The sequence below is a fragment of the Barbus barbus genome, assembly GCF_936440315.1.
Source record: "Barbus barbus genome assembly, chromosome: 49".
NCBI classification, from domain to species: Eukaryota; Metazoa; Chordata; class Actinopteri; order Cypriniformes; family Cyprinidae; genus Barbus; species Barbus barbus.
The window spans coordinates 16,907,619-16,921,220 of NC_136727.1; the positions used below are offsets into that span (position 1 = coordinate 16,907,619).

At 37.8% G+C, this 13,602-nt stretch overlaps 1 protein-coding gene across 1 annotated transcript in view; it reads left to right on the forward strand.

Moving 5' to 3' along the window:
* LOC306867622 (dedicator of cytokinesis protein 3-like) overlaps nucleotides 1-13,602 on the forward strand; it is a gene marked incomplete at both ends in the record, with an annotated part of 204,398 nt that overhangs the window by 109,156 nt on the left and 81,640 nt on the right. The window contains 2 exons of the mRNA XM_079413390.1: nucleotides 8,353-8,501; nucleotides 11,259-11,343. Of these exons, the coding sequence (XP_079269516.1) occupies nucleotides 8,353-8,501; nucleotides 11,259-11,343 (234 nt within the window). The remainder of the gene's footprint in view (nucleotides 1-8,352; nucleotides 8,502-11,258; nucleotides 11,344-13,602) is intronic.

Sequence of the window (13,602 nt, forward strand, 5' to 3'; positions counted from 1 at the left end):
TCAGCTTAAACCTATTATTTCAGTTACAGTTACAATATTATAAAGTATTTATTATAACTATATATAATATAATATTATATATAGTTATATTATATTATTTTATATTGTGTGTGTGTGTGTGTGTGTGTGCTTGTACTGTTGTGTAACATTGTTCAGCTGATGAACCTATTTGACGAAAAAATAAAAGTAGGCAAAAACTCCATTAACTAGTTTTGAAAGTTGTGAAAATTGCATGATCAAGGACATTAATACAGTATGCCATAGAAAAGACTGTAAGTCCATTCCTCACAGCCTCGTTTTATTCCCCTTTAAATTCAATATGCTGTTTTACTTGACTAAGGCTTATACATCCACTTTAGATAGGAGGCAGCCATCTAACAACCACCCGAAACACCTTAGCAACCACTTATCAACACCCTGACAAATTTTATAAGAGCTAGTTCCACTCTAATCTTTAGATATTAGCATGACGTTGATGTTTTAGCGTGATGTTGACAGTGAGTCACTGTGAAGGCTAGCGCTCATCGCTGTCAGCTGAAGACGGCGTGTTTGAAAGGCACGGCTCTGGAAAGCAAACTGGCAGCGGTTTCCTCCAATGGCAAGAATCCCGGGCATGCCTCTGCATTTCTTCGGAGACTGCGAGGGAGGGAGCGCATGTGCGTGTGGGCTGCCCAGAGCTTCACACAGTGCTAGTTAGGTAACTCCAATACAATGAGAGAAAGAAACGCAAGACTTCAGGAAGAGGGAAAGCAATCGCATGCGGTACCTAAAATAGATTTGCAATAAATTAGAGTTGCGTGCGTGAGAGAGAGTTACATGTATACCGCGCGCTGCTCGGGAAAGCGTGCGCTCCTGGTTGACGTGGGTGGCAACGTGTGTCTGAATGCGTGTGTGATAGAGAGCGAGAGAGGGAGAGACCAGTTGCAGAGGAAGAGGGATCGAGGTATTTGACAGCCTATGATTTTCGCATGTTTCGAGTGGCTGCACGGGAGAGGTTGGTGAAGAGACGTGTTGGACTGTCGCGGTAAGTAGTGGCGTTTCCTTCTTAAACGTCAAAACCAGTGATTTGAGATTGTATTTTGTGTTGATGCAGTTTGCAAGACATGCTGGTCTTGTTTGACAGAGTAGATATTGTGTTCGTAGTTGTGTCAGGCCCGCAGGTAGCACCAGGGTTACGACCTTTGAGTGGACTAACGTCATTGTGTGATGCTCAACGAAAGTTGCCACGGTAACAACGTGACATGCGGCGCAGCACTTGTCTTTTGTTGCATGTCGGGATATCTTAATTCTCATTTTTATCAAGTTTAATTGCACTTTTGTACAAAAATATAAAACATTTCGGAACATGAATGCGGTTTTCGCTAATATTACGTCTTTTGTCGCTTGTTGTATTTTTAGCTGTTTAAAAAAAATAAAATTTTTACTTACCCTCATGCTGCTCTAAACTTATTCTTAATCGAGTTTAATTGCACATTTGTATGAAAAATTGAGCATTTCGCAACATGAATTCTTAGTGTTCGCTAATATGTACGTCTTTTTCACTTTTTTTGCTGTTTACAAGAATAGTTTACCCACAAATGACAATTTTATCATCGCTTACTCATCGTGATGTCATTCTAAACTCGTTTTTCATCAAGTTTAAATGCACTTTTGTACGAAAAATAAAGTTTCGCTTAAAGCTTAAATGTTTCGCAACATCAATGCCTCGTATTTGCTAATATCCACAAATTTTTCGCTCGTAGCTTTTTCCGAGTTGATGGAAAGCTAATAATTAAATCCTAAAAAGGTTGAATTTTTTTTTTTTTCCCAATGTGAACACATTTGCAACATGAACATTTGGTTGAATCTCTTTAAGAGCTGTTGTCCTTTATTAATTTAGCCAAAGCTTTTATCCTAAGTGACTTGAGGTTGCACGAGTTAGCAGCTTCTTATCCTCATGTTTCCAAGACACTGTTAAGCAGAAGATAGAGTATCACTTTAAAGTGTTGAAGGTGGAAATATGATTCACCACCTTCAGATTCCTGCACTGGATCTTTAGACACATTGGGACATCTGATTCATGATGCATTCATTTCATTTCAATAAACATGTTGAACTCAATAATTGAACTCAATAATTGAATTATTCTGTGTTCCCAGAAGTCCCTGCTTGACATTTCATGCTTCATTTTGTTAGAGAAATGCAATTTATTGTGGCTATCTATTATTGATTATGTCAAATGCTGTTGTACATTATGGCTGAACATTATTGTTGACAAGCATTAGGCCCTAATTATTAATCAAAATAGGTTGCCGGGTCATTCGCCATACGGTTTCCAGGATGTTGTATGTGGTTTATAGGGCAGTATGAACTATTATTAATAGTAATCTAGATTTCCAAAAGCTTTTTAAATTTCATTTATTCATTAAATGTATTGATTCATTTCATTAATTCATTAAAAAAAGAATCGGTTCAAAATAATCACTTCAAAGGAATCAAATATAGTTTGAGCTTAACTTGAATTTTCTGACAAACTTGCCTTGATTTATTGTAATTGTAAGCTGAATTAGCTGAATTTCAAATCATCTAAGTCACATGAGGTTTGTTGGAGGTCTCTAAACAGTTTTTGCTGTAAAATCGCCACAATACTGTCTGACCTTCCCATATGGTCTGTCATTTCCACTGCCCTTTTTGACCCAGAGCAAAGACACACAAACACACACCGACTGACTGTCAATCCTGCTTGGCAGCGTGGAACTGTGAGTAAAGTGAGATCGCATGGCCTGAGCAAAGGTCATGTCGGGCCATGAGAGGTTTGATGCTAGCGTGTTAGCCAGTTAGCGCACATACATTAGCTCTCATATCCACACATTGAGTGTCAACTACCTATTACCTTTGCAACATACCAACACATATGGTCTTTTTAAGCTATTTTGGAACATTTTACGCTAGTTGACAGTGCTAATGTGATTCTGTGGAGCTAACAATCACCTCAAACTGCTGAAGAACCCTGAAGATTTAACATTAACGTCTTGATTTAAATTATTAAAACCTTCAACCCTGAAGTTAATGGTGCATTTCAGCCTCAAATGTGGCAGTTTTCACATAAGTTGATCTTTAAATTAAGCATTCAGATGATTTTTCCTGACAAAACTCATATTTCAATTGAGTTGGCTCATTATTCACATGGTTGTCCTGTTATTTTGTATTCATTTTGTCATCTGGTCTTCCAGTGATCTGCCCACATTGCAATATATACGCAAATCTCTCTCTTTACGCCCGCTAGCATTTCCTTAGCTCTAAGATTTATTTTACTTTTATTCCATTTACCATCTGCTTTCTTCCCTGTAACAAAACCTGAGCATCAAATGTGTGGTTAGAGAAGAGGCTGTGTGTGTGGGGCGAGATGAGTCGGCTAGTGCAGGTGAGTGTTAGCATTAGCGAAGGAGCAGCGGTGACTGTAGAGAGCGTGGGCGAAACGGTGTGAGTCACGCTCTATCACTGACTGAAGTGTCTCAAATAGAGGACACAGGAAGCTAATAAATGGATTTTTCATAGTTTACAATGCATGTTTTATATATTGTCAATTTCCTGTTTGACAAACATGTTGAATTTTGATTTGTGTTTGTTTTTAGCACTAGCTTCTTTAATACTGTGCATAAATTGGCAGGTAGTCGACTGCATCCTTTACTTCAGGCTCACTAGCATGTTGTGCTTTGTTTGCGAATATGCTGCTGCTGAGTGCTAATTCTTTGTTACTATGTAGCAAAAATTCAGTGCCAATAAAGTGATAAACTTCAATCCTGTGATTAGTTCTTCCTCAGAAGTGTCCATTGATTCCACCTTACTAAATGACTTACTAAAACCCAGAAGTCACAGAACAAGAGATGAACGTGATAGTTTTTGTGTTCTCATGAGAGCTAATGTTTATAATGGGTCATTTAACCAGCTAAACAAAGAGGGCTTTAATGAGAAACACTTTGATGCTATTTGAGGCGCCATCCACAGTGGAGGCTGATGTTTAGAAGTCACTGAAGGTACATTGCTCTCTATGACTTCAGTAGGAGGTGAGAGCTATACAGTTTATGAAGTGTAGTCTATTTTGTTGAATATATATGAATTAATTAACTAATAATGTGTTATCAAATTCATATGTGTTATATATATATATTTTTTTTTTTTTTTTTTTTTTTTTAATGTGTTTACATACTATGCACAGATCCTTCATTGCAACTAAGCTGCAAAAACGGCTCGTTATGAAATTTCTGATTACAGATTGTTCTCGGATTTCTGGTTATGGAGGATGTTGGATGAATTCCTGTGCATCAGAAGAAGATTATATTATTATTATTCCAGGTGGCATATGACTAAACAATAAGAGTAAGATATGGCGGGAAAGTTTGCCAAAAAAAATCGCTCTTCCTGACTGCGTTGCACCTGCCATTCCTCTTTTGAAGGATTCCAGCATTAGAAATGAGTGGCTAAAGTTTATTAAGCTGCTTGATCATGTGCAAGAGTGAAACATTTATTTAATATGGCATCTCCTATTACAATTCTACCAAATATGAACCTAAGAGAAGATATGGTTGAATTGGCTGAGAGCTGGACATGTTGAAATGTGATTCTGACACATTGTACTGTAGCTCAATTCGGTCTCTGTATTTAAAGCTTGTGAGTCATGCAGTTGTGGAAAGTGTGATAAATACATGTTCTTCACACAGCTAGGTGCAACACATGCTGTAGCTCCTCTTCCCACACACTCACACACTGAGTGTTCTTCAACTGTATTCCCTAAAGCACAGACCACAAATGGTGCTTTGCATGTGAGTTTCCATCGAAGCTCTCCAGCTAAATCATCCCTTACAACAAGTCATGGTACTGAATGATTGGCATATTTATTCCAATTCTGGTAGGGTAAATTCTAGTTTGTGGCCGTCAAAACACTTTATGTGTTCAGAACGTTTGTCATAACTTTGGCTCTTGTTGGTTTTACCATCAATTACATTATCTGTGGATAGCTTCCAGAGATTCCCCTACAAAAAGCTCTGTTGACATTTGAAGTCTCTGTTCTGAATACCCTACTGAAATATAAATGGCAATCGTTAAAGTATACTCGTTAATCGACTAGGGACCCCGTAAGTGGTAGAGGATCCTGATGGATTGTGAGCTGGATGCAATCCATTTTTCAGTTACTGCAGAGGAGGCGAGGTTCTTGCCGTTGGGTTGTGGGGGAGGCTGTCAATCTGAGCTTTTATTTCAGATAAAGCTCAAGGATTGATACAGGTCTCTCGACAGCCAACTTAAAACAATCATAATCGCATTATACTGCAGAGGCTGATAAATCTGTGTGTCGTTGGTGTAAACGGATTGCCTTGTTATTGGATGGTAAGAGAGCAAGAGCACTAAAGGGAGGATGACCCCACACTGTGTACTAAAATCTACTTGTGCCAGAATCCAGAAATATCTCAAGTGGAAGCCGTGCAGAAACATCATGTATTTTTAAACTAGATATCCTAATGTATAAAATCCTTTGTAGAGGCCCAGAGACTCATATTTACGTATTTAATTCATTTTATTCCACCGATACATGCAAATGGAATTGGCTAAATCTCATTAATCAAATTGAGTCCTATCTTTCAGATAAAGTCAGCAGTCTGATAAAGTGTTAGCTGGTACCAAGTCCATGGGCAGAATATTATTTGACTAGATTATATCTGACTGGATTGTTCAGTTTGATATTAGTCAACATGATTGGTTGCTTTTGGATCAACTCTCGCTAAATTGAGTGTAGAACAATGTTACTTTGCTCCTCAACCCGTAATGACCTAATCTGAATTTTACCACAGTGAACTGCATAGTGAAAAGTTGTTAAAATAGTTACAAAACAGTCGAGGGTTATCAAAATATAACCAGAGCAACAGAATACAATCATTTTGAGAAATTTAACTTGACATACTTGACAGTAATTGTCTTGAAATTTATTGTTGAGGGCTATGAGTTTGTTACAAAAGTGATGTTTTGATAGCTGTAGCTGAATTTAGAGATGCAGTGTCTTGAAGAGAATTGTTATGTCTCTAAATTTCATCTCTCATGTTTCCCCAGAATATGCTAGTTTACTTCACTAGCAGACTAGTCGATTGTCGGGTGACTAGATGACAAGATGCCAAAATACCAAGACTACCTTGGTCAGCTAACTTCACCACAAAGACAATGTAGGTCCATCAGCTATACCAGCGGCAAACAAGCACTAACCAGCATAAACTAGCTAGGACCAATGTAGAAATCCATTATTGTTTAGTTAGCATGGGATTTGAGTGCATTGGTTTTCCCACCAAGCTGCTTGGCAAGCCAAATATGCAAGACTATCCCAATCAACCAGTTTCTCCAAAAAGACTATGCTGGTCCACCAGCTAAACCAGCACCAAACAAGCACTAACCAGTGTTGGAATATCATAAGAATCCATACTTGTCTGCTAGCATGATATGCTGGAGTGCTGGTTTTCCCACCAACTTCATCAAAAACACCATGCTGGTCTACCAGCAAGACCAGCCCCAAACTAGTATTAAGCAACATAAACCAACTTGGTCCAGCATAGAAATTCATACTGGTATTTATCTGAAGATTCTGTCTCAGTTTCCAACCGAGTCTTTTCGCTCTGCTCATCCCAAAAGGAAGTGGACTTTTGGTGGGATCTGCAGCTGGTCATTGAGATTCTTCTCCAAGAATCTCAACCATTGAGACTAGCAGGAAATGATTCAAGCTGTTCTGCTTGTGGTTGCATGAGGGAGGAGTAATTATTGATGCCACCATGATTAGGGGGAAGCTATCAGTCTCCAATGCCAGGAGCAACCAGAAAAAAGGCTACATCCCATACAGAAGTCAAAGTGAATACAACAGGGAGTTTGATGGATGTGGCTTTTACTTGAATGTCCAAATCCCATCTGATTTCACCATTAACAGACCGTGGAATGACATACTGACAGATGCTACATATGTGGGTATCCAGGGAACTACTTAAGTAAACTCCACATAAACCTTCTTTGTTTTCAAGAGCACGTCAAACTCAAGTTCTGTGATGTTTCGGTGATGGGGGGCGCTGGAGACCACACGCACAGCCGGCACAGCATGTCGGTCTGACAAATGCACAGATCTGTCTGCTGCATGTCTCCCCAAGGGCCCATGAGGGAGTCGTTATCATCCATCATACACAAACTTGGAGGGGAAGCCTTGCGGTTTGGGACATGTGCTTAGATGATTCTCAGTGGTTGTTCCAATTCTTTGACTGTCTGTGGCTTTGATTATCTACAGTACTGTAATTCCAACATCATGTGAAGGCAGCATAAAGTGCCATTCACACTGTCACAGTGATTTTGTAGAAGCAAAGCAACCTGAAGTCATTTATTTCAGTGACACATAAAAAAAAAGTTTTGTGGAGTTGAATTATTTGCAAGTATGAGTGCTGTTAGTGTGACTGTCTCATCAAAGCTAATTTACACTGCACTGACAAATGACGACCAGCAGCAACAGACGTTTGTTATGTTGGAAAGGAAAAGGGGAAAAGACGTGACGTGTGTCCAAGTATGGTGTCTCATACTTGGAATTTTTTCTCTGCATTTAACCCATCCAAGTGCACACACACAGCAGTGAGAAGTGAACAAACTCACACACACCGTGAACACACACCCATGCTGCAGCGTCCAAGGAACAGTTGGGGATTTGCTGCCTTGTTCAAGGGTCTCACCTCAGTCGTGGTATTGAGGTGGAGAGAGTGCTGGACTTTCACTTCCCCCACCTAAAATCCCTGCCGGACATGAGAATCGAACCTTCGGTTTACAAGTCCGACTCTCTAAACATTAGGCCACGACTGCCCCATGTTGGACCAATGTGTTACCAATGTAGGTGTCTATTGCCATTGGTCAGCACTAGTTTTTGGCAACTAAACCATTTTATTCACATTTATTCATATTTATTGGGTCACAGAATTTCTGAGAAGTGACATACTGTAATCTGGTGATTGTTGGACATGGAAGTTTTGTTTTGGACATTGTACCATGGTAATACCATGCCATTCTTTAGAGTAACTTGAAGTACCATAAAAAAGGTGTATATGGTAATACCTAGATGTATATGGTAATACCTGCAGTCTTTCATGTATTAAGATATTCTATAGTACAGTGCCATTTTTTATCTAAAACTTAGTAAGTGTGTATTTCAATCTGGATGAACTTGCAGAATAATCATTTACTTGCACTATAGTATGTATTATTTACGACTACTGTACATTTGCCTGGTCAAATTTGTGGGTAGTCTGTCATGTGTGGATGGATAAAATAAATGTTTGCCTTTCGTTTTTGTTTCTTTTTTCTCTACAGAAGCATAAAGTCGACCTCTTTTATAAGCTCCGCCACGTGATGAACGAGTTGATTGATCTGAGGCGACAACTGCTTTCAGGCCACCTGACCCAGGATCAAGTCCGTGAAGTCAAACGCCACATCACTGTACGACTGGACTGGGGCAATGAGTGAGTTACTCTCTTTTACCTCCCAGAAAATGCCCGGAACAAATTCAAATGAAAAACTTGCCTTAATCGTACATAAGAACCAGAAAGTTGCCTTAAAGGTGATGTTAGTAATGTTAGCCATTATGGTAACTTCCACCATAGGTTTAAGTCTTGTGGAAGAACCAGCAAAGATGCATTTAAAGTGTTGTTAGCAATGTTAGCCATCATGATAACTTCTACAATAGATCTAAATCTTGTGGAAGAACCAGAAAAGATGCCTTTACGCTTTTGTTAGCAATGTTAGCTATCATGTTAACTTCCACCATAGGTCTAAATCTGGTGGAAGAACCAGCAAAGATGACTTTAAGGTGTTGTTAGCAATATTAGCCATTATGCTAACTTCCACCATAGCACTTTTTTATTTCTGTACTCTTACATAGGCAAATTATGTCAGTTGGTCTTTTGAAATACACCCTATTAAACAAGTCTATAGGATTGTTATGCATTTGTTCCACCTTCAAAATAACTCATTGAGATTAATGTTCAGACCGGGCATGCTTCACTAAACTGAGAAGTGTTTAAATAAGCTCTTGTGCATCATGGAGATATGCCAGTGATTTTAATGTGTTAGAGGCCAAGGCCTCCTGATCGTGGAGTCAAAGTTAAAATGCTAGAGATGGATCACTGTGGCATTCTCATCACCCTAAATCGGCTTGGCCCAACTCAGTGAAGGAAATGAGGAGAACATGAACATATGTCATTCACAGCCTGTTTAATGTGAATTATGCTGAGATTTCAAATGCAAACTTTAAGGCCAAGCAAACCAACACAACACAAGGTTGAGTTGTTTTTTTCTTCAATTGAGAGTAAATAGATTTTTCACTGCACTGAAAGGCGGTTGTGTTTGTCCTTCACATACCACCCCCATTTTTAACCTACACAGTTGTGCAATTCTTCACAGATTTTGAGTTTTGAGTGTCAGTATTTACAGTTCTTGCATCATTATTTCATCCTTTTGAGAGATTTCAAAAGTTTGATGTCAAATATACATTTGCCGATACTGCAGATTGAACTTTCAGTCAGCTACAAATGAAATTTACTATACAGTACACTATTTACTATACATTGTAAAGTAAAACATTATAGTTTTACAGCAATTATCCACAGTGTAGAAGTAGACCAGACCCCCAAAACGAAAGTCACGTGGTTCACCTCTTATAGCGATGAACGTAAGGCCAAACCAACAGTATTTTAGAGGTCAGAAGATCCAAATATCGCAGTGTATCAGCATCTGTGTCAAGTCCACATTGACCACTCATCCCTCTTCTTCAAGGTCACCTGAAGATTCACTTCTGTGATGAGGCACTTTGTGGTTCTGGGCTTTCAGCAGTATATCACTGCCAGGCCTTCAGATCAGCAAACTCAGAGATAATTGAGTAAATGGGATGAAATGGATTTGAGACGGGAGCACTTACCGATACGTTCTATAAATACTTGAAGGATGAGTTGAAGAGCATCTTGAGTGTTTTTCAAACAATCTAATAATGTTTTCATTATGCCTTTCTCGGATTATATCAATTTTCCGCAAGTGTCACTGTTACTGTTATATTTTGTAATATATATGTTACAATATTTTGTGTATGACTGCAAGAGAGTTAATTCAGCCTCAATAACAAGACATTTATATATTGTGAAACGCTTTGACGTAGCAAATTAGAGGCATTCACGCTGCAGTTAGTATATCAAGCTTGTCATTGCTAAAAGCACTTAATTGTCACATAATAAGTTTATTACTGTCTGTTTACACAAAGTCATAAACAAATGGATTTATTTATGCTCTGATACAAGCCAATGATGCAAGATGTCTCTCTGGAGAACTAATTTGCATTGAGATATTCAGAAAATATGCAGATTTATAAGCACAACACTGCTAGACAAGGACCCTGGGTGATGCTAATGCTAATGCTTTGATCGAGAGCACAACAACCAGAGCAAAAGAACCTATAAACCTATAAACCTTATCAATATGGTAGCTATTTTACTTTAGCGTTAGCATTACTAAAATTTCCTTCTGTTAGACTATTTACTTCTTAGGCTAATGACTGATATTGAACCACTTGACACCCCGAACATTTAATGGAATATAAAAATAGAGTTTAGTGAAAAAAAAATGTGCATTTCAACAAACTTTCAATGTGAATTTTCAGCCTCAACATCATTATCTTTCATGTGTTTAGTTGCTAACCCACCTACTTAATGCTAGTCTGTGGTTTAGGCTACTCAGGGCATCGATGGGGTTTTGTTTACGTCTAGGAAATCTCAGAGAAGAAATGTTTGTTATATTAAGATACATTATGGCATGCCATCACTTTCATAATTAGGTTATGAGGGCAGCACCTGTTTCTATAGCTCTACACTACGACAGCTGCACGTAGTGCTAACGCTAGCAGTTTTATATGCGTATTTACCATATGAGCCTCTCAAAATTAACAGCTCTGTGTGGATAAACCTGGAAAGAAGTGTGGAAAATGTGTCTAGAAACATTCTTATGTCATGTTTTCCATCACACTGCTGTGTGTGATATTAGCATATAGCAATGTGGAGATTTATGGATAAAAAAAAAGATAGCGCATGGCTAAATGCCTGTGACAGCAGGTGGACGCAACAGCTTGGCAGATCTTCTTTTCTTTTATTATCCACAATATTATACATTCTAAGTATTTCAGTCTTGAGGAGTCTACGTTAATCCGAGTCATGTTGTTTTCTTGTGTTCAACAGACACTTAGGCTTAGATCTGGTGCCTAGGAAGGAGTTTGAAATGGTTGATTCGGACCAGATCAGCGTTTCTGATCTCTACAAAATGGTGAGTACACTGACTGCATCTCGATGGGTTTTTAATGTGTGCTTTTTCATCCCTGAAGCAGTAAATCACTATAATGTCCTCTGTTGGATGTTAGGAAAACATATAATAGATGTTTTTGCAAGGATTATGATTTAAAATTCATTCAAATTGCTTCCTTTATTCAAAGACTTTATTTGGCATATGACACTAGTTCATATTTTCTAAATTATTTGCTCGTATAGCATTATGATTTTACAGTTCTGGTTTAAATTATTATATATGTAAGTATGCATATAAAAATCATAAATCAAATTTCATTTACAGTGGCATGCAAAAGTTTGGGAACCCCTTGCAGAATCTGTGAAAATGTGGATAATTTTACCAAAATAAGAGAGTATGCATGTCATTTTTTATTTAGTACTGTCCTGAGTAAGATATTTTCCATAAAAGATGTTTAAATATAGTCCACAAGACAAAAAAATAGCTGAAATTATTAAAATAACCCCATTCAAAAGTTTGGGAACCCTTGGTTTATAATACTATGTGTGGTTACCTGGATGATCTACGACTGTTTTTTTGTTTTGTTATGGTTGTTCATGAGTCCCTTGGTTGTTCTGAACAGTTCAACTGAGCACTGTTCTTCAGAAAAATCCTCCAGGTCCTGCAGAATCTTCAGTTTTCCAGCATCTTTTGCATATTTGAACCCTTTCCAGCAGTAACTGTATAATTTTGAGATCCACCTTTTCACGCTGAGGATGATTGAGGGACTCAAACACAACAATTAAAAAAGGTTCAAACATTCACTGATGTTCCTGAAGGAAACACGATGCATTAAGAGCCGGGGGTGAAAACTTTTTGAACAGGATGAAGATGTCCAAATTTTTCTTATTTTGTTGAAATATCATATTTTTCCATTTAGTACTGCCCTTCTGACGCGACAGAAGATACTTGCATGTTTCCTGGAAGACAAATGAAGTACAATTTGATCTTCAAATTCAAAAAGTTTTCACCCCCGGCTCTTAATGCATCGTGTTTCCTTCAGGAGCATCAGTGAATGTTTGAACCTTTTTTAATTGTTGTGTTTGAGTCCCTCAATCATCCTCAGCGTGAAAAGGTGGATCTCAAAATCATACAGTTACTGCTGGAAAGGGTTCAAATATGCAAAAGATGCTGGAAAACTGAAGATTCTGCAGGACCTGGAGGATTTTTCTGAAGAACAGTGCTCAGTTGAACTGTTCAGAACAAACAAGGGACTCATGAACAACCATCACAAAACAAAAAAACAGTCGTAGATCATCCAGGTAACCACACACAGTATTAAGAACAAAGGGTTCCCAAACTTTTGAATGTGGTTATTTTAATAATTTCAGCTATTTTTTTTTGTCTTGTGGACTATATGTAAACATCTTTTATGGAAACTATCTTACTCAGGACAGTACTAAATAAAAAATAACATGCATTTTGTATGATCTCTCTTATTTTGGTAAAATTATCCACATTTTCACAGATTCTGCAAGGGGTTCGCAAACTTTCGATCCCCACTGTATATGGAAACCATTAAGAGTAAAAAGAAGACTGTGACTTAAACTATTAAAATATTTCTTAAATATGCACCGAAAAATAATGAAAATTCAGGTCATTATTTATTTATTATGATTATAAAACTGTTTATGGTTATTTTTGTTCAATGTGCAGTTGTAATAATGACCTGTATTTTGGTTTGTGCTTCTTAATTTTCTAGTGTTTTTCTTGCTTTGAATTACAGCAAGTTCTACAAAATGAGTTGATTAATATGAGTCATCCGTGTAAACGAGAGCAGGAATTAATGTTTTAATGTATTCTTGTAACTGTTTTGCATATATGCATAATGTATGCATAATGTGCAGATGTTGCCAAGTTCCCACCTGTAGAATGAGCTGAACAATTAGACAGCAGAAATGTTTTTAAACACTCCATTAGAGGGCATATTCCCAAGACGCTTCATCAGAATGAATCATTTACATATTCTATTTCTCAGAAAGCCTCTTGGCGTATTTTCAGCTTTATGGAGCTAACTGCTCTGGAGAACTGCCCTTTGGAGTTTAATAAGAAACGATACTGGAAAATTATAAAAAGAAGCTTTTTTAGCTTTTGATTATTTTTTACCCTCAGCAATTCACTTTATTCTCTAGACCGCTATTCGACAATGATAACGGTTCATTGGAAACCGGTTTCGACAACAGCATCTGTTTCTAACAGGTGCTTTTGAATGGCAGCTTGTGGAAAAGCTGCTAATACTGT